This window comes from Leptonotus elevatus, chromosome 21 (assembly GCF_054856555.1).
Source record: "Leptonotus elevatus isolate MCC_2025b chromosome 21, RoL_Lele_1.0, whole genome shotgun sequence".
Lineage (NCBI taxonomy): Eukaryota > Metazoa > Chordata > Actinopteri > Syngnathiformes > Syngnathidae > Leptonotus > Leptonotus elevatus.
The window spans coordinates 3,070,098-3,092,372 of record NC_141259.1 but is presented as its reverse complement, the minus strand read 5'-3'; the positions used below and the strand labels follow the sequence as shown (position 1 = coordinate 3,092,372).

Sequence of the window (22,275 nt, the reverse complement as noted above, 5' to 3'; positions counted from 1 at the left end):
TAAAAAACAAACAAAAAACAAACAAACAAACAAACAAATTCCATAAATATACAACCGAAAGGGGGTAGGCAGAAGCAAAAGCTTTTCATTTCTGTGCCTACCCCTCTAGCACTACAAAATAGAAGAAAATAAGAAATATTCAATCATTCAATAATTGTACATTTTATATAGTAACAAATCAAAACAAGTCGCCACAGGGCATACAGCAAGGTTTAACCAAACAAATACCAAACATTCAACACACATCATCAACTTCATTATGCTGGTAAATAAATCTGTGATTATCTTTCCATAATATAGCTCATTATCATACCATCCTTACAAAGTTTTTTCATCATACTTAATGACCTACAGGTTTTGATACTTTCAGAACAGTTGTTCCACAGATTGACACCTTTTACTGACTTTTAACATTTGTACGTATTTCTGTTTTTTCAAATAGTAAGGGTCCTCTGAGATTATTTTCTTTGTCTCTGACTTTAAACAATGTCTGGATACTTTGTGGTAACTGTCCATTCCGAGTGTGTTAAGACTTACTATGTCATTACATTGTATTATATTTAACTGAATAAAAAGTGGATTAGTTGATTCTCTAAACAGTTTTTGACTAATGATTCGCATTGCTTTCTTTTGCAACAAGAAAATAGCATTTGTATTTGTTTTATAAGTATTTCCCCAAACCTCAATACAGTAAATCATATATGGAAATATGAGTGAATAATATAATATTTTTAGGGAGTTTTTGGAGCAATAGATTTTGACATTTTCATTTTGACATAGTTTATATGAGATTTCCAAGATAATTTACTATCAGAAATGTAAGTTCGCTCACAGTATCAATTTCAACCTCATTCATTTGAATCTTTCTGCGTTCATTTGATACCGGATTTTCCCAAAATTATGCATTTTGTTTTCCTAGTATGTAGTGATAATTTGTTTGCATCATTTCTTAACAATTTGTAATTCATTCTCAACTGTATCCAGGAATTGTTTCGGGTGATCCCTACTACAAAAAACATGTCATCAGCACATAAAACACCCTTCAACGAAGTGGTAACCAAATGTAAATCATTAATATACAAAACAAAAAGTAAAGGTCCAAGAACTGATCCATGTGGAACATGGCATGTTACATCACAAATATTTGAAATTGTGTTGTTAATATATACTGTATATACAGTGTATATATAAAAGTAACCCAATTATGGATAAAAAATGGACCAATCCACTTTATGGGTCAGTTTGACCCAACTTTCTGAGTTGTTTTATACAAAATAACCCAATTGTTTTACCCAAGTAAAGGATTTGACCAATATTTATTAGTTGTTTTACACTAAAATACCAATTTCTTGACTCAAAGTTGGGTCAAATTAGAAGATTGGTCAATGTTTGACCCATAGTTAGGTTATTTTTGACCCAACTGGTTTTAGAGTTCACATTTATGCTGTCTTGTGAAACAAATGGTAAGAGTGACGATTATTGTCAATGGAATGGAGTAATTTGTCTGATTGAACTGAACTCTTGTTTTGATTCCAATGTCCTATAAGTATGTTCTGATGAGTAATGCTTATCTTAGTTTTCCGTTCAAACTGCAAACTAGATGAGATTGAATTAACAATGCTTTGGACGGTTGCATCAATTAGTGCATCATCATTCTACTCTACAATAAACTCAGTTCAACACAAACAAACATCTAAAAAAAAAACATCTATTAGTGTTATTATGATTATCCCTGTTAAGTATCGTTCCAATGAACTTCCTAAAATCAAAACCACAACTTCAAGCCATCACAAACATTAACAAATGGCATTTAATCCTATGACTTAGTTTCCTATAAAGAGAATGTGTGACTTAGTTTCCTATAAAGAGAATGTGTGCTGACACTGTGACTTTGCATATAAAATCGTGAAGAGTAGTAAGAAAGAGAAGAAGTGAGTGAGCAGAGTAGATGCAGAGATAGATATGCCTATGGGGCAGCAATGTTGACTCTCTTCTGAGGAAAACAGCAAGTGTATGTCCAAAAGCTTGCTAGATTTGTCACTCGTTAGAAAATAAATCACCAAAGGGGCCCAAAAAGTCAATAAATCTCTTGCAAAGTTGGCAACAGTATTTCTCCTGCTGCTGCTCTGTTCCTCCTCCTCCACAACAAATCGAAATAGAATTATTTCAAATCTAATGCATTTACTGCATTTGCCAGAAGCATAATGATCAATCTGCTATACTTTCAATAAAGATTGAATTAACACAAAAACAAAACTTTCCAAATAGAAAGCTAGCAGTCGTCTTACTCAGACAATCGTATAGGGAGACTCGTAAGCCTAAAAAAAATCTATCACTCATTCTTAAGGCTGGAGCGATCAATAATGTACACAGCAGTGGAGCTGCCTGTCAAACACCAGCAATTTTGGGAGTAAAAAGTTGGAAAAGCATACCTGAAAAACAAGTCAATAACAGAACAGTTGGATGCATATTATGCTGTGTCAATTTAAACCTTGTCTTACTGTTTGACGTGATAATAAAATTTGTGTTGTGTAATTTAAATCTACTAACAAAAATTGAGCTACAATCAAGACAAACCTTTTAAGTTGTCTGCAGCTAAAGTAACAAAGTTAATGTCTGATGATGTGGTGATTCACTCGCCTGAATGCTGAGCAGGCAGAAAGTTCAGTTCTTAGATGGTGTGAAGTGCGGTGACCAGTCCAGTGTATAATCTGGCTTCCACCTGAAGTCATCTGAAACAAGATAAACTGTATAGAAAATGGATGGATGGATAGATGGAAGGGTAAACTACATAGAGACAACTCCCATCTCTTATTCAGCATACTTTGAAGCAGTCCTTCACGCTACAGAACTGCTAACATTTATTTTTTTAATCAGTACCCATGGTAATATCCAGGAAGTGGTTTATCAAAAATAAAACCTTGATAAAGCTACATATTTTAGGCCATTTTCTTTTCTTAAGTCAAACAAAGGTCCTCTCTGACACTGATGGAAAGATTTTGGTATTAAAAAAAAAAAAGTTAATTATTATTGCTCCAGGCTGGAACCCTTCACCATGCAAAAACCTTAATTCACTGTACAAACACTCTTGTAATATTATAAGTGGAATAAATATGTGTTCTTCTAAGGTTGTCGTTTCCAGAAGATTTTCTTTGAACTCCAAATTGTACAACTTTTGGGATGTTTGACTTTGGACATTCCACTGTATATATTCAGCCAGTATGATATAAGAAGGGCCCTGAACTTTGCAACTATATAATTATTTTTAAGCTACACTTCTTCTTGCAGGGACACAATTATAAAATGGCCAGACTTTAAGTATTTCCTTGTGTGTTCACCTCCATAGACCTATACAATTGTTCTAGTTTTCAAACATAAAATATTGTCCAGCAGCTGAGACAAAATAGTAAACAATCAGGTACACATGAACCCAGCTCAAATATCAGTGGTCTGTCAGCGTTGATTTTAAGCCCGCTCTTTGAAACTCATGCATGATGTGTGATGTACGTACAGGCTTTTTAATGTCAACATGAAAACAGCTATCTCGCCTCTCATAATCACCTACTTCTTAAAAAAGAGCTTCAGTCAAATTAACTTGATTTATTACGCGCTTAAAAAAGTAACTTTCCTGCAAACTTGCCAAATGTGTATGTTAGTTGTAGATAGCAATTCTGAGGCTTTGAGTATTTATGATAATTGAGTTCTGTGGCATATTGTGACTCATCTGGGCCAATGCACTGAACAGCGGGTCTGTTTTTGTGTGTGTGGAGCTGGAGGCTAAAAAGGAGTCATGATCCAACGTGCTGTGAGAAGCTCATTTCCATTTTGATGAACAAAGAATCAGCCAAAAATCAATTACTGCACAGACTAGTCAGGAAATTGAAAGAAAGGAATCTGAGTCAAGTCAAACTAATTATTTGTATTTATAAATTGCAAATGGCATCATGTAAGCAGAATTTGAGGAAGTCGTTGTGGTTCAGTGCCTTTACCTAAAATCAGATTAGAAAAGTATGCAGAAAACATGATTTTCAGTATATTGTAAATTAATGGGTCATTGAGAGAAAAGGATTTCAACAAAACAAGCACAGTTGATTTATTATTAAAAAAAACACAAAATACTTCTTATTAATGATTTACTATTATTTTATGATTAGTTACAATTTAGGACATTTTTAATTTTGGACACACATCTATCATGTAAGCTTTCAAATGGTCGCACCACATAATTTTTTAAACTTAAATCAAAGTTATTAGACTAACAGTTAGCCATCTAAACAAAACAAGCTAGCTTTTTTCAGGTCATAACGCATGATGTCCAAATATGACCGCAAATACCAGTGGATACTGATAAAAGGGTAACTTTTTTACATAGTTGTGTGATGGTACAAACCTGATAGCTGCTCGCATAGGTTCTTGACTGTCTTGTGGATGATACAAACTCCTTTCTTTTTAAATGTAGCTATTTCATAATACAAGTCCAAAACTTGTTATATCTTTTTGGCCGCACCACATGATAATTCATAAAATAGACATCATCGGACAAACTTATCCGTCAATGAAACCTAATACAAATGTAATACAGAGGAATATAAATATCTTCATTTTTCCACAAAAATCTACAATTTTGCCCCGTTTAGTTATTGTGATTAAGTGTTTTATTATTTTGTTTAATTAATATCTTATTTGACAATTGTCCATTAAATAGCTGTGGAAATAAATACTATAACATGCTATCAACTTTTTATATCTCACGGTCTTCTAAGTTTAATAATCCAAATACTACGTATTGTGAGCTAATTGACCCCAAAATAGTAATTCTCTGGAGTAAAGGTCAGAAAACCTTGGCCATCATGTTTACCTGCTGGTGTTCATCCAGACTATGAAGCCTGGATAGAGTCCAAGAGGTAATATGACGCCAGAAAGCCCCCACCTACTCAACGGCAGGTCAACATCTCTGCCCCCCTCACGCTCTTCATCACCCAGGAGTCGGCAGTTTGCAAGACTCTCAAGTCTCCATTAAGTTCCCAACCTGTCATCACACAGTCGGGCTAAATGTACAATACCTCATGAAGCCATTGGAAAACTGTCACCAACTGAGCCTGCAACATAAACATGGGCGAGAGTGATGAGGAGGAGGAGCAGGCAGATAGAAAAAGCCATAAGGGATGAAGGAAATGAGAGGAAAATAGATTTAAGTCAGAATGGAGCTTTGTAGCCTTTACCGTTAACATGTTTGTCTATAATTTTCGTCATAATCTCCTGAGATAACGCTCACCTTTTCTTCCTGTTGTCCATGTTTAGTGTGTTTACGCACTATTCACCAAACAGCACAGTGATTACTTGTCACCTTTTAAATAAGTTGACTGACTGTTTACAAGTTTGAAGACACCTGTGATGCTAATTAGAGAACAGATATTGGTTAAACATGTCCATATGGCCAAATTATTTCCAATCTTTTCTACCATCATCATCAGACCTGTTTTATAAATGTATTTGTAAAAGTAATTATGTTGAACTGCACACAATTCAAAAAGCAGTGTCTGATTTTCATTGGCTAGTTTTCTTTTTTCTCTCTTTTTTAAAAATTATTATTACTAATATTATTGGTATTATTTATGTTAATAATTATTATTGTTTCAACAATAGGGGTGTACAAGCAATTTGGCCCTCATGTGTAAGTGTCGCATTTTGTGTTGATATTTTTCGTATCGTGTTAGGGTTAGATCAATTATTATAAATCATAAATAATTTATGTTCATGCAAACTGCTGACATCAGTGTCTTCATATGAATGACACCATGAATTATTAATAATAACGTGTAATTAAACGTAACTTGAACACATTTGTTATTTCAGAAATGTGATTTTGAACTGGTAGCCCTTTGCTTTAATTAGAATGCAAAAAGTATTGTAGCGGTCAAAAGGTTGGTGACCCCTGCTCTACATTGGAAACACGCTTTACTACTTTATGGAGCACTGGATGGGCCAAAAAACTGCACTGAGAATTAAGAGTTGACAGGTATTTACCATCTGTGCCTTATTCAATAACTCCCGAGAGACTTGGCTGAGTGCCTTCAAATCAGTATCATATCAGTCTTTTTTTGATAATATGCAGACCACAATCTTTTCACCTTTGGCGGAAGCCTGCTGCGAGTCCCTTTTGAATACCTTTCTAGTTTCCTCAGCAGTTGATCAAGAAAAATATAACATGCTCCTGCCAATCCCCTCACAGGACCCACATCACACTGTCAACCTCTTGAACAGGTGGTGTGGTCATCAACGATTGAAGACTACTTCAAACACCTCACTTCATTTCTCTGAAGATCTCAAAATCACATCTTGCCTCTGCCACCTTTGTACATACCAGTCCTACTGTTAGAGATGACAAATTCTTGTGATGCCTTGTAATGCATAGGGTAGCAAATGGCCTTTTGGGATTGAGTTGTATACGATACTTTGTTGCTGTGGTCTCTCTTCCCTTTTTGAATTGTTTCTTCATCTCTCTTTCATTTATTTTCAGGGGCAGACATGATCAATTTTGATGGGCAGGGTGTGATCTCGTATCGTTTTAAGGTAATGTTTGTTTTCAGTTTTTGAAGAGCACTAAAACAAAGCAAGTCAAAATGTTTGATGTGCGTCATCATATACTGCTCATTTAGAGTTGGGAGCTTGTGGAATCCAGCTTTTAAAAATGCTATTATGACGAAAGCGACTGAAATACTTAATTCCCCTTTTTAGGGTCTGTAGACATCAAAGTAGAGGTTGTGCTGTGTGTATTGCGTCTAGGTGAAGAAGATGAAACTCATCAAGGACGTGATCGCACTAAGGTTTAAGACGTCGGAGAGCGAGGGGGTGATTCTCCATGGAGAGGGGCAGCAGGGGGACTACATCACCTTGGAGCTCCGCACGGCAAAGCTGCTGCTGCAGATCAACTTGGGTGGGCAACACAGCAAACATATTTACTTTTAATTTCAATTTTTTAAGCATTGAACATGACTGACAAGTGACCCTGTGTGATGGTATCAAATCAAATAATTTTCCATCTTATTACTGAGTACGCTTACATGCAATCGATAACCTTTGTAAAACCCAGATATTGGCACTATTTGGGTTTTGAAAGGCCTTGTAAACAGCTGAACATGCTCTTATTTGGATTGTTTAAAACCCGAATAAGACCCCTGGGTTGCCCCTTTTTTTAACCCAAACGGTTTGGCCATATAAACACGTTATTAATACCTCACAGGGCATTGTTTTGAGTTCTGCGCATGCTCTATTCACAAGGAATCTTTCTCTTTTGAGTACGGGAACTACTTGTACTTGAATGTCCAGTGGATACAGTACATTGATTTCTCTTTGGCGTTTTCGTGATATTTTCTGCCTCTACGGCGTATCTATACACACATACATACAGTACAAGTATACAATTCCATGCTTCTGGAAAGAACCACACTTTTGGAGCGAGAAGGAAACCGACTACTTGCATTAACGTAGTGAGTGATATTAATGAATGTCTTTAATTGACTGTAAAAAGTTAAAAGTGTAAATGACGTCTATTTGCACAATGACGTTGTCTGTGTGTCGCGCTTTCTTTCGGTGTATTGCAATTGAGCACAATGGCCATGTATACGGGAGTAACTGTCCGCTCACTGATGTAAATGAGTTATCCTGAATGTTTCAGAAACTGGAATTTTGACCTTAAACCGAATATTGACTACAAGTAAACATAGTCAGTCATGCACTGAAGCTCAGTCAAAACACAACAGGCAAGGCGTGTTGCTGTATTTATAATTCCAAACAGTGTTAGTTACAAAATACTTTTTTTCATAAGATCAAGAAGATCATACATAGTTCTAAGCATTTCATAAGATTTTCTCTAAAATCATCCATACAAATGCAGAGTAATGCGCAGCACAATGGAAGTGTATCGGTATCTGTAGCTAGCTAATGAAGCAACAAAAACTATTTTACTTTATACTATCATGCTTCTTTTTAGTGGACAGGAAAAACTACTTACTGGTATTTACAACAACGTTACACATTTACCAAAAGATTAATTGGACAATAAAATACTACTACTAAATGACTTCTGAAAGAATTTCTGATTACTTATGTTATTGTCATACCTTAATTGCAGGCAGTAACCAGTACGGCTCTATTCTGGGTCATACGTCAGTGACAACGGGCAGCCTCTTGGATGATAACCACTGGCACTCGGTGGTGATTGAGCGTTACCGGCGCAATGTCAATTTCACCCTGGATAGACACACTCAGCACTTCAGGACCAACGGGGAATTTGACCACCTGGACTTGGACTATGAGGTAAATGCACATTTATGTATGGTAAAGACATACAGTTTGTGCAGTATGCACAGATTGACCAGGCAGTCCTTATAGGGAAATAATTCCTGGTATCATGGTTGAGACTTCTATTACTATTAACAGAGCACAAATATGCATATAAGTATGCTTTCAAAGGACAATAATGTCATTATTTCTGAATAAATAACTTCTAATAGACTCAGCATTACAGTGTATGCCAAATAGCAAGCAGAGCTGGCAAATTCATCCCCAATAAACTGGAACTTTGATGAAACTTGGCTATCTGCATGCACATTTTCCAACTTTTTGCTCCGCACTGATGGCCTCTACTCTCTCAAGAGTAAAATGATAGCACCCAGGAAATTATATATTGGCTTTACACGGTGCTAATATGATGCTAATCCATAACATTCACATAATTAATGTTGCAATGGAAGGTGGCACAATGGGTTTGCATCATAATACTTGAAACAGGAAATTGTTTTTTTTTTTTAATGTGTAAGAAGGATGATAGCTGTTTGTGTGTAATGTGATTACTGGCTTGCTTGTATTTGCTTTTGTGTGCAACGTGTGGATGTATTGATATATGCACATGTGTGTGTGTTTGTGTGTGTGACCCCAACCAGCTATTGCTGATAAGGCGGATCTCTTCCACTGTTAGTCAGACACTGTGAACCAAGGCTGGACAATTAAAGTGAAGCCGTTCAATTAAGGGATCTTCAGGGAAATCCATACAACAGTCAACAGTCAGTGTGTGTGCGTGCGTGTGTGTGTGTGTGGGGGGGGGGGGGGGGGGGCGTGTGTGCGTGCGCGAGCACGCATGTGTGTGTGTGTTTATGCATCTGTTGTGTGCCATGCCTTGTGACTAAATATCTACCCTGATGTGTGTCCATCTGTCGCTCTGATAAGACTACTGAACTTTCTTCAAATATAAAATCGACAACTGAGACAGCTGCAATATCTGAAACAAATCTAAAATACATAAAATCCATCTTTTTGAGGTTTGCTTGTGTGCCTCCAGCTTCCTAAGACACCTCTATATCTTTATTAGCTTTTATATTTTTTGCCTCTGGACCCCAAACTATAAATTTTATAAATTGATCGCCCCAATACTCCAGCTGCCATGTTGTGTTTTAAATTATTTGCTATCTGTACTGATTGGTCACAACAGGTAGGTATACCTGAGAGATGGACACTAATTTGGTATCATCTCTCGTTAAATATATTCTAATGAGGTAATGGAGGACATTTATGACCTAATTAAAGGGGATACAACTTTTTCATTTACTTTAGTGCACCAACAATATAACACTTTCACTGGTTTGACCAATTGATGTTCCTTTTGACAGTCCTTTCCAAATAAAAGTCACTTCCTGTATTAACTATTCTAATATTATCCAAACAGAGCAGAGCAGTTGTAAAGCAAAACAATGACTGTGTTTACATGCAGGCAATAACCATTTTAAAACCCGAATATTGGCAATATTTGGGTTTTGAAAGGCCATGTAAACACGCGCAATAACCCGAATATGCTATTTTTTGGTTTCTAAAAACCTGAGTATGCCCCTTGGGTTACCCCTTTCATAACCGGAATACTGGTTCATATAAACGGAATCGGAATACCTGGAATCAACGGGGCATTGCTTTTCGTTGTGCGCATGCTCACAACCTCTTTTTCGTCTCCTTTTCCTCTTCTTCGCTTATTTGCACTCGCAAGGAATCTTGGTCTTTGTAGTAACGACTTGTATGCACAGCGCCGTCCTATTCGGGCCTCGCTTGAATACATTGATTTCTCTGCGGCCTTTTTACGTTTTATTGTGCCTCTATGGCAAAAATGCCAGTTTGTGATACATTAACTATTCATGTGAGACAGACGCGACATCACTCGTAATGCTTAAACAATGTTCATCTATCTCCAGCTTGCAATGTTCAACAATACACGTCCGTGTAGGAACATTAGATGACACACAAACATAGTTACGCTTTATCCAAACAAAGTAAGTCCGTGCTTCTGGCGTGACAAAAAACACACTTCTAGAGCGAGTAGGAAACCGACTACTGCTATTTAGCGTAGTGAGTGACATTAATATAATGTATTTTATTGACCGTTAAAAGTTAGAAGCGGAAATTACTTCTTTTTCTGCCAAGATGGTGTCCGTCTTTCACCCCCTTACATCGGGTTATTCCAAACGCCATGTATACAGGGGTAACTCTGTCAACTTGCGCATGTAAACGTGTTATTCCGATTGTTTCAGAAACACGAATTCTGATCATAACCCGAATATTGCCTGCATGTAAACGTAGTCACTGTAACTCACACCAACTGAACATAAGAAATGTCTTCCACAAGCGAACTTTTTTTTCCTCTTCTGCCTCACTAGTTGAGCTTTGGGGGGATGCCGTACAGCGGCAAGCCAGTAGGAGGTGGGCGCAAGAACTTTAAAGGCTGCATGGAGAGCATCAACTACAATGGAGACAACATTACTGACCTGGCCCGAAGGAAGAAGCTGGACACCTCAAGCTTTGTGAGTCAGATGTGCACTCACACACAGCTCATATTGTACATCTTATTTTTCTATATTAGCAGCAAGTCACATTATATTAATTGCAGCTCTGCAGGACTGCAACTGATGATAGTAAACATATTGTTAAATTAATAGCATGCTCACCCAAAACTTTTAATGCAGTTACATATATGTATTGAATGTGGGCAGACTATCAATCATTCAGTATTTTATTTTAGTATATTTTTATATTCTATTCAAGTATATATATCAAGCGTTATTTTTCACTGAAGTTCTGTGGATCTGTGCTGATTTTTGTTCAAAAGAGTGCCTGAACAAAAGAAGATGCAATCAAAGTAGAGTTCAAGCTGCCGCTCAAATCCTCCTTGACTCACACAGCTATTAATTCCTCATCAAAATAGTCAGATATCAAAGACACGTTCACAGGCACCGTGAATTGCTTGAAAAGCAGCTGAATACAATGCCGAGAATTTGGTTTTAGTTGCAGTGTTGAGCACTTTCAAAGATTAGTTACCAGAACCTAAACACTCATTAATGTCGTAGGCTGAATTTTCACTGTAGATCGCTTGATGACATCAGGTACACAATACGTTTATTTGTGATATTCTTTTCAGTCTTATTTGCGCAATTGACAGATTTTTCTCTCTATCTCTAAATTTCCATATTCACAGCGCAACCTTTCGTTTTCCTGTGTGGAGACGCACGCCTTCCCTGTCTTTTTCAACGCCACCAGCTTTCTGCAGCTGCCTGGTCGGGCCGCTCACAACCTCATATCGGTGGGTCTTCAGTTCCGTACATGGAATCCGCACGGACTACTCCTCTTCAGTAACCTTGACGATGGAACTCTGGAAATGTCACTTGAAGACGGCAAGGTGGTTGTTCACATCAATGTGACCAGGGCAGCCAGGCACTACCTGGTGGGCTTAACGTCAGGTGAGTCAACATGTGGATGCATGCATATATGCAAACAGTTTCAAATCTATTGGAAATCATTCGTTTGAGAATCTAGATCAATTATTTTTTACATATTCCAAAATATATAGTTTTTTATTAGGGATTACTCTTGAGGAGTCACCAATTACTGATACCACTAATATTTTAGATGCATAAAATTTCCCCAAAAAAACAATGACAGATCATTTTAAAGAGAGACATATATTTCCCATAATATAATTTTCCTTAAAATTGCATGACATAAATGGCAATTTTCTATTTTAATTTCCAATTTCTATTCATAAAGCGGATGGTCGATACTGGCATTGTTGCATATACGATACTTTGAAATAAGGCTGGGTATTGGCTTGATACTGATACCTGATATCGGTACGACTCGGCCATCCCTAGTTTTTATAAGCAATTGAATGTTCAATGTGCCTGTGGAATGATATTTCCCTTTTTGCCATCTTCTAAAAAATTTTGTGTCACATTCAGGAGGAAGCGTGGTTAAAAAAAAAAAAAAAAGACAGCCTGACGAAATGACCTGTGGGGCACTGGGGGTTGTGTATGCTCTTTCCTGGCCGGGTTTGACGGCTACCCTCTTTGGTGGATGTTTTCATGCATGCCAGATCCACCACACCAGCATCTACCGAAATTCAAACACAATCTGCTTCTTCCTCTGGACTTTGAATCGGTGGAGGTTGATGCCTGTGGATCTCACTCTGCTTCATCTATCCTTCCTTCCTTTCCTCAGTCTTACCTTTGGTCTCTTGAGGTCTCTCTAATTTGTTGGAATTTAGATGTTTCTGGGGTTGGTGAAATATTCTGTTTGGTTACCCGGTGGGTAGTAGATGATGTCTGGTCGGTGCTGGATTTCACTTTTCTTTCTTTTCTTTGATCCTTCCTCGGGTCTTCTGACAACTTCACGACTCTTGCTGGATTCTGAAGTATTCGGTTTAGGTGAACGGTATGGGATTTTTAATAGGTTTTAGATGAATTAATGAGCACACACACGCACATATGCACACACGCACACGCTCATGCACATACTCATGCACATACAAAAAAAGAAAGAGAAAAAAAAGAAAGAGAGCAATGATGATGACATGTAGAATCGGTAAGATTACCGAATGAACAATACTGAGCTCTCTCAACAACAAAAAAACGTACACAAAACTACACAGAAAATAGAAAATAACAAAAGTGTTGTTGTTGGTTTTATTATAAAACCTATCAAACCCTAAGTACAAATCTCATGAAGCTCAAACAAAAATAACATTGTAGTGTAGTGTTTTTAAAATGTTGAAATTGCAACATCTGCACAAAAAGTTGAAATATTGGAATTTGGACATATCAGTTAAAACCTTTGGATGAAATGCAAGTTGTTTTGACTCGTTTTATTTCTTCCTTCCCTTGTTGTGTCCCCCTTCCTCACACCCTTTCTCTCATTTCCTCCTTCCGTCTTTTCCTGAAGAGACTCATTTATTCTGTCCACTGCTGCTTTAATAGGCCAACGCCCAGGGGTAGGGATTATTACGGCGTTACCCTCTCGGCTAATTGGTCTTGAGCCTGTGATTACCTGTGATTACATCACTATTACTAGAATACACAGATACATAAGCTCACTCGCATACAGCAGCGCACGCTTCCCGACAGTGATTCTGTTATTAGTATGTCTGAAATAAGGGAGTCATGCTGACTTCTAGCTTCAGTGTAACTGTGGGAGCGCAGTGGACTTAAAATTAAAAGCTTAGTGGCATTTAATAGTGACACATGGTGGGAAGCGGCATACACGCGCACACATCCGGAAGACACACATAATTTGTTCCTTCATGCAGTAACAATTTTAATAAATTCTCATCTACACTGATTTTTTCCCTTTTCACCACTTTTATTACACAGTAAAGTATCACAATAGTGTAAAATATGTGTGTGTGTGTATATACAACATATAGCCTGTTATTCAGTTGGATGTCTGCCTTTTGTTTTCCAAGTGTTGATTTCCTACTTTTTGCCGGAGCCAGGGTAAAACAAATTTTTATTAATTTATTTTTTAAAGAGCTCAGTATTGTTCATTCGGTAATGTCATCATCATTGCTCTTTATTTTTATTTTTATTGTATTTTTATTTTTTATGTGGGTGAGTATGTGTATATGCGTGCGTGCGTGCGTGAGTGCGTGCGTGCGTGCAAGTGTGTGTGTATTCGTTAGCTCACCAAAAACCTATTAGAAAAAATCCCATACCGTTCACCTAAACCGAACACCGCCGTCAGGAGACCCGAGGGGATCAAAGAAAACAAAGGAAAGTGAAATCCAGCACCGACCAGACACCACCCACCGGGCCACCAACCAGAGTTCTTCACCAACCCCAGAAACATCTAAATTCCAACAAATCCAAAAAATCAGGGAGACCTCAAGAGACCAAAGGAGAGACTGAGGAAAGGAAGGAAGGACAAACGAAGCAGAGTGAGATCCACAGACACCAGCCTCCACCGATTACTTAAAGTTTTATAATGTACATTGTTTATAAATATATGTGACAAAAAAAATCTGGGACCACCTGCATTAGTCGCAGCTCTGCTTCACACTACCACCTGTTGGGAATTTGTAAGTTTGAATCCACCATGCTGCGGCTACAAATGTTTCTTCTAATTTTATGTAGTTTTTTAAATGTATTTATTTTTATTTAGATGCTAGATAACACAGTATGGATTGTAAAGCAAACCTTAATATATTAATCTTTAGCTGACACACACTCAACATAGGGATTATATTTCCAACTTGATGGTAAATGGACTGCATTTACATAGCGCTTTACAATTAAGCCTCACATTCACCCATTCACACACACACACACACACACACACACACACACACACACACACACACACACACACACACACACACACACACACACACACACACACACACACATACACCAGTGGTCGACTGCTGCCAGGTCCACTGGGAGCAAATCAGGGTTCAGTGTCTTGCTCAAGGACACTTCGACATGGTCACCAGGCGTGAGGATCGAACCCACAGCCTTACGGATGGGAGACAACCACTCAACCACTGAGCGCCGCCGCCCCTTACTTAAGAAGAGAATAGAATAATTAAAATGTTGCTTCCATGGAAAAATGCTTTAAAAAATAATTACCAATTTATGCAAAAACTTCAGTAAAATGTAAGTTCATAAAATAAATGTTATTCAAGTTTATTGTCTTAAAAAATCTGAGTCTCCCAATAGCAGAATTGTTCGACCCGGCCTTTTATATGCCACCTAGCATCCTCTGTCAATCATTTCAAAATTATTTGAAATCAAGATAGTTATGGTGATAATTATCGTGTGCACACATCTATAATGAATTTAATTATTTCTTTAATTATTTCTTTACATTTTTTTTTCATTTTAGTAACATCAAAATGTGAATATTGAAATGAAGTTCACAAATTTAATGAATCAGACAATGATGGCACAATACAATAAATATTTTCCCAACCAAAAATGTTTTGCGCTGGTTAGGATTTACATGCAGTCAATATTCGGGTTAAGGTCAGAATTCCGGTTTCGGAAACAATCGAGGTAACATGTTTACATGCGTGGTGGAAAGAGTTACTCCTGTTTACATGCTCATTTGTCCTCAATTGGAATAACCCGTTTACACCGCAACGCGCGGACAACGTAATTACGTAAATAACATAATTTCCGCTTTTAACTTACTATACATTCAATAAAAGACATTATATTTACGTCACTCATCACGCTACATAAAGTAGTCATTTTCCTCCTCGCTCCAGAAGTGTGGTTCTTTGCTGCAAGCGTCATGTTTGTTGACACTGGTTTCAGTATTTCCGGTGGGTTACACGCCAGAAGCACGGACTTATATACTTGTATTTACTGTATGTGTATATAGGCACAAACTGTAGCAACACAAAATAATGTGAAAACGCAGCGGAGAAATCAATATATTCTAGGGATGCTCCTTTAACAAGTAGGACAGAGCTGCACATACAAGTCGTGACTACATAGACCAAGATTCCTTGCGAATCAAATAAGCGAAGAAGAAGAAGAATAGAAGACGAAGAAGAAAATATCAAGTATGCGCACAGCGAAAAACATTGCCCCGGTTATGCAAGAATTCCGGTTATAAAAGGAGTAACCCAGGGCTCTTATTCAAGTTTTTAAAAACCCGAATAAGAGCATTGGGTTTTTGCGCGTGTTTGCATTGCCTTACAAAACCCGAATATACGGGTTTTAAAAGGGTTATTGCCTGCATGTAAACGTAGTCATTGACCTAGGCGATAGGGCGTAGATGACCTCATCCCATAATCCTTGACGTTTAAAGAAGTAAATTATTTACCTTTATTACTTTTATGCTCTCTAATGTACAAGTGTTTGTTGTGTGCTTATTAGTAGGTAAAAGGGTGTGTTTTATTTTATTGTTAGTTAACTATAAATTTTGTTGCATGTGCAAGCCACGCATGTACCAGACCGTGGCTGAATTTGGCGATACTTCTGCAGATTATTGGCAATTGTCTGCTATTGCCTTCTCTGAAAATACACACTCTACAATTGAACATTTTGCTAACTTTATTTCATCATAAAGTAACTCATTAAGTCTTTGAATAGTTACTTTAATCAGACCATTTTATGTTAGATTACATCACTGAAAATGGCAGCCATTATTGAACATCATCATCTACACCGGCATCACCGGTGAAGAAAATCAGTGAAATACTTTTCCCAGCCAATCTTTCCATGCAGCATTTCTCCCAGTCCCAATACACCAAAAGTGTTCCACTGTTCTAAAAGCCAGCTAAAACTACAGAAAACTCTCACATTTTGCTCGTTACAGTTACAGATGATGACAAGTCACTGAATCATACCATTTTATAACCTTCAAAATGTCCTTCTGGTTCAAGAGCTTTGATATAAATATGCTGTAGTGTAGTAACTCTGCTTGTTCACATGACATGGAGGAGGATAAAACATTATACACACCATAATGTACAAGTGTTTGTTGTGTGCTTATTAGTAGGTAAAAGGGTGTGTTTTATTTTATTGTTAGTTAACTATAAATTTTGTTGCATGTGCAAGCCACGCATGTACCAGACCGTGGCTGAATTTGGCGATACTTCTGCAGATTATTGGCAATTGTCTGCTATTGCCTTCTCTGAAAATACACACTCTACAATTGAACATTTTGCTAACTTTATTTCATCATAAAGTAACTCATTAAGTCTTTGAATAGTTACTTTAATCAGACCATTTTATGTTAGATTACATCACTGAAAATGGCAGCCATTATTGAACATCATCATCTACACCGGCATCACCGGTGAAGAAAATCAGTGAAATACTTTTCTCAGCCAATCTTTCCATGCAGCATTTCTCCCAGTCCCAATACACCAAAAGTGTTCCACTGTTCTAAAAGCCAGCTAAAACTACAGAAAACTCTCACATTTTGCTCGTTACAGTTACAGATGATGACAAGTCACTGAATCATACCATTTTATAACCTTCAAAATGTCCTTCTGGTTCAAGAGCTTTGATATAAATATGCTGTAGTGTAGTAACTCTGCTTGTTCACATGACATGGAGGAGGATAAAACATTATACACACCATAATATTTCCCAGGAGTACTTCAGCAGCAAACATAAACTGTAAAGGTACGTTTCTTACGTGGCTTGCTCTCCACTAAAATTGACTTCACAGGGCGTATGGTTTGGCATTGTGTTGTGAGCCGTCAACCTTGGATGACTCACAATCCATTTGTTTTGATCCACTTGCTGTAATATTTTGTATTTTTTAATTATTATTGTTATGCATTCCCACTTGAACAAAATGGCGAGTAACTCTTTATACAGCGCTACACACACACACAGAGTTGAACTACTAAGCACTCAAACAGCAACACTGTGCCACCCCATATGCAGTGCCCTCCATAATTGTTGGCAGCCCTGCTTAAGATGTGCTAGTAAATCTTCAATTCTACTTTGTCAGGACTCTATACTCAATACTATGGATGTTCAATACCACATTTATCAGACTGATACCACGATGAATACTTAACTCTTCAGTAGTTACCGATACTGACACCTAACACCGATTTTACTTTTAAAACATAGAATTCCCCTGCCCCTAAAAAACAAGCAGATAATTTCAAAGAAAGATCCATTATATTCCAATATAGCATTTTCCCTTAAAATTGCATGAAATTTAGTGCAATTTTCTATTATTCTAATTTCTAATGTCTAGTTCTTGATCTTAAAAGGTAATATTGGTATCAGCTGCTGTCCCAAGTACCGATACCTTGAAATAAGGGCTGGTGTCAGCCCAATACCGATACCTGGTATCGGTGCGGCCCATCCTTGTCAGTACCATAGTATCCATCCATCCATCCTTCCTGTACACATCTTTTTTTCTTTTTAGTGTAATGGGGTGGCTGGAGCTTATCTGAGCTGACTTCATGTGTAAATTGGACTACACCCTGAAGTGGCCGCCAGTCAGTTGCAGTGAGGATAATAGAACAAATAATAAATGGGGAAAAAGACAACACAAATGCCGATTTTTACATTTGGCTTCATAAATTTTCCACTTGATAATTAGGTAGTAAGGATAAAGATATCTGTTTCCGTTTAGTTTTTAGTTGCAACTGCGCATGTGCACCTCCTACCCAATATTTTCAAGATTGAGCATCATGTTTGCTCTCCACCTAGCTGCTTGTAATTTCTGAATGGTCTTTGAAGCAAAACCCATGGGGACAGGTTGGGCTTGTAAAAGAAAATTAGGAGGAGTATATGAAAGGAGGGAGGCGATGAATAAAAAGCTCAACGTTTCTGATAACATCCAATCAATATTTCTTCATAACCTCACTTTTGCTGCGGTGGGTCCCAGCTCATTAAAGTTGTTATTTGTCACTAGAGGCAGAGCCCAGATACAGTAAATCTCCCTCTCCGCTAAGAACACACACAAAGCAATTTCTTTATGCACAACATAATCAAAATGCAACTGTGATGTGTTCTTGGAGATGTGGGAGTAAGAGTTTCCCCTGTGAGGCTGTTTGTGACCTCTGGAAAGGCACTCCTCTCTCTTCTGACAGGGAAAAGAAGAAGAATGTGAGAGTGCATTAATAGAGGATACTTGGTTGCGATTCCAAAGGGAACTCTGCTCTAATTTTCTCATTGCCTTCCCCTTTTACTTACTCATTAACTCTCCAATTCACTTCTTCTCTACACCCAGCATAAAGACACCATCTTAGATAGTGTTGAATTGACCACTTTAGCAAGATTTACATGGCAGGTCTCAGTTTCTATTTAGTGTCTATATCCCATTTTTGGATTCTTTACTATATACACATGTACATTTAGAGAACACATGTACATGTACATACCTGATGCAAATAATCTATGTTAACATTATATTTAAGCATAGAGGTGATCTGTGAAGAAATGTGTACAACTCATGCCACAATTTTAATGTACAGTATAATATAATAATATTTTATAATACACAATTTTGACTATATTTTTACCAACTGGAGTCTAGATGTCCAAACTATAGCGCAGGGGCCATTTGCGGCCCGCCATCCATTTTTCAGCGGTCGGATCAGGCCGGCAAAGGTGGTTTAATCCGGCCCGCGAGCCGATTTTGTAAAGAAAAAAAAATTGTAATGTCCAATTAATCAGCCGGCCACAATCAAAACATAGAAATTCATAATTTCACAAGCAGTCCTCAGATAAGCAATGCAACTTGTACACGGTGTAGCGATTATTTGGGTTGCCGTAATGGTTTATGAGAAATTTAGACGGTACTGAGGGGAGTTGTAATTTCCTCAGCAACCTTTGGGGCACCACGTTGACTTTGCTTGTTTGTAGGAGCAAAATAACCGATAAAAATCCTATTATCAAGTATTCATAATCTGAAGTTGCTACTTTAGTTAATCATGGAGTTCTTTGCTTTCATAAAAGAATTACTAATCCCACTCAGTAAACACAAATGATTCGGCAGAAATTGAGTTTCTAGACAACAAATTTATTTAGCAAACACACACATATATCAGTCACAGCCTAACCTATTAATGAAACAAAATAAAAATGCGGATCAAAGATAAAAAGAAAACAAGCAACCTAACTAACTAAGATAAAAAAGGGGATGAAAAAGGTAGATGGGGGATAAAGATGCAAGCGTTTTGACCTGTCAATCCTTTTATGTTTGAATAAAAGCGTTGCACCAGTAGTATATGGTCAGATTGCAATGAAGGTGCAATTTACGGACTGGTCCAGTGGCACGGGAGAGGTTCAGTCGCACAGTGCTGGTCCGCCTAATCTGAGCTAACTCTGCCTCATAGTCCTGCTGGCATTGTCGGAGGCGGTTAACCTCGGCTCCAGTCAATGCTAATTTTGTTCCCAGGTCGTACGAGCGGTCTACTTCAAAATTGCGTTCCTCCCTAAGGGTTTGTACCTGGACTTGGAGGCACTTCACGTCGTCGGATGACTGAGCTAGGAGCAAACTAACCTGCAAGGTATTTGCTTCGGCTTATCGAAGTTGGTCTCTTGTCGGTCGGTTAGTCAGGTCAGTCACTTCTGATTTAAGCTTATGAATTTTGTCAGCAGCGGTTCTCAGCAGTCTTTCTTGCTCTCGATTTGTGTCCTCGGCGGATGTGAGACCTCGTGTTAACTCACCAATCTTTTGAGGAGAGTCATCGTCGATACAAATTCGTCTGCATCGCTGTCTGAGTTCTCAGCCTGCACGGCGTCTGCGTCTTCCAACTGTGCTTTAATGCCACCTAGTTGGATCTCAACAACCTCCGCTCGGCCGTTGGTGGCTTCCAGCTGCGCCGCTGCTTTATGCTGTCGGGCCATTTCGCGCTGGTGTTTCAACTGGCAATCCTCTGCATCGCTCAACTTCAGCTGCACCACAAGTTTCACTGTTAGACATCCGAGCATCCGAAGGAGTGAATTATCTCTTGGGGCTGTTGTTGCAGCTTCGCCCATGAGCTGTGCGAGGTTACTGTTAAGCGTATCAACATTTGCATTTTTAACAGAGTCCGCGTATCCCGGTAAGATATCCTTGGTCAGCGTCTGAACAGGCAGTGCCAGGGAGTCAATGCTCTCAAATGAGCTCCTTACAAATGAGCTAACACAGGTGTAAACCTTGCGTTGCTTTTCCTCAACCGCGGGCATATTAATGTAAATAGCTAGTGCGAAGCTAGAACGCGATCGGTTATTAATATAGTAATTAAACACAAGCAGTCAACTAGCCCACGAATGTGTTCAATCGGCGTAGATAATTGTTATTATCTAGCGAGTCTCACGGTAGCTAAAGCCACTCGGGAAAGAGTGAGGCTCGACACGGGATTTAAATCAAAGTCGGCGTATGCTTAGCATACGGTCCGTCACGTAATTCAATAGAGTTAGTGAGTTAGCACATGTAGCTAGTAACCGTCTTTAATACTTACCAGCGGAGCAAGCTGATGCTTGCACAGCGGTCAGCTTAGCAAGCCACCGGCGGCTATGGCGACTAGCTTCGGCAGCTAGCGGTGCCGGACGGTTAGCTCTTCGGCAAGCGAGTGAAGAACAACTCTATTGCGGCCGGTGGACCACGATACACTCGTCTAATAGCCTTTGGGCCTACAAGAGGCGGTCAGCCTTGAGGCAGGTTCAATAACTGGGCGGCTAGCGGGAAGGACTTGCAGCCTGGCGGCTAGCCCTCTTCTGAACCACAGACAGCTCAAATTCACAAGGACAAAGGCGCCACCTTGTGAGCGGGCGGGCGGGCGCAGTACACGACTGGCGTCCCAGCACAGGGGTAAAGCGGCGGACGAGCTGTTATTGGGCTCGCGATATGAACAATCACACCCAATACGTCTGCCACGATCGGGAGGAAAAACGGGGACAATACTCTAAAGCCGTTTTGTTAGCCTCGGGTAGCTACTCCGAGGTACATAAGATAGAGCGTCGTCACGTCGCGGTGCACAGCGAATTAAATTCCCAGGAAACAAATACACAACTTCAAATTCAGCCAGCTGAAATTTACAAGTTACAACAAACTCGAGTTCTATTACGTACGTCTTCAAAATAAAAGTCACTATTCCCACAAACAGGAACCGGCTCTTACTTACTCAATTCCCACTTCTCATTCACAATAGTAATTCACTCTATAGGGGATAAAGATGGAAGTGTTTTGACCTGTCAATCCTTTTATGTTTGAATAAAAGCATTGCGCCAGTAATATATGGTCAGATTGCAATGAAGGCGCAACTTACGGACTGGTTCAGTCGCACGAGAGAGATTCAGTTGCACGGGAGAGAGAAAAAGACTCGACGAGCGTCGATCCTCGGTTGAATGCTGGAATGCTGCACCAGGTCTCCGGTTGGTGGCGAGGTGCACGTGCAGCTGGAATGCTGCCCGGGAGTCTCTGGCTGCTGGTCGTGATGCACGCATGGCGTGGAGGTCGCGGCAGGTCCTTGGCTGGCGCACGTCCCGGTCGGTG

General features: G+C 38.7%; 1 protein-coding gene across 2 annotated transcripts in view; it reads left to right on the top strand.

Moving 5' to 3' along the window:
• The window catches only part of cntnap2a (contactin associated protein 2a), a 354,486-nt gene that overhangs the window by 174,174 nt on the left and 158,037 nt on the right, over nucleotides 1–22,275 (top strand). For both annotated transcript variants that reach the window (XM_086065802.1, XM_086065801.1), the window contains exons 5-9: nucleotides 6,521–6,573; nucleotides 6,787–6,937; nucleotides 8,135–8,319; nucleotides 10,701–10,844; nucleotides 11,516–11,777. In XM_086065802.1, coding sequence (XP_085921928.1) covers nucleotides 6,521–6,573; nucleotides 6,787–6,937; nucleotides 8,135–8,319; nucleotides 10,701–10,844; nucleotides 11,516–11,777 — 795 coding nt within the window. The remainder of the gene's footprint in view (nucleotides 1–6,520; nucleotides 6,574–6,786; nucleotides 6,938–8,134; nucleotides 8,320–10,700; nucleotides 10,845–11,515; nucleotides 11,778–22,275) is intronic.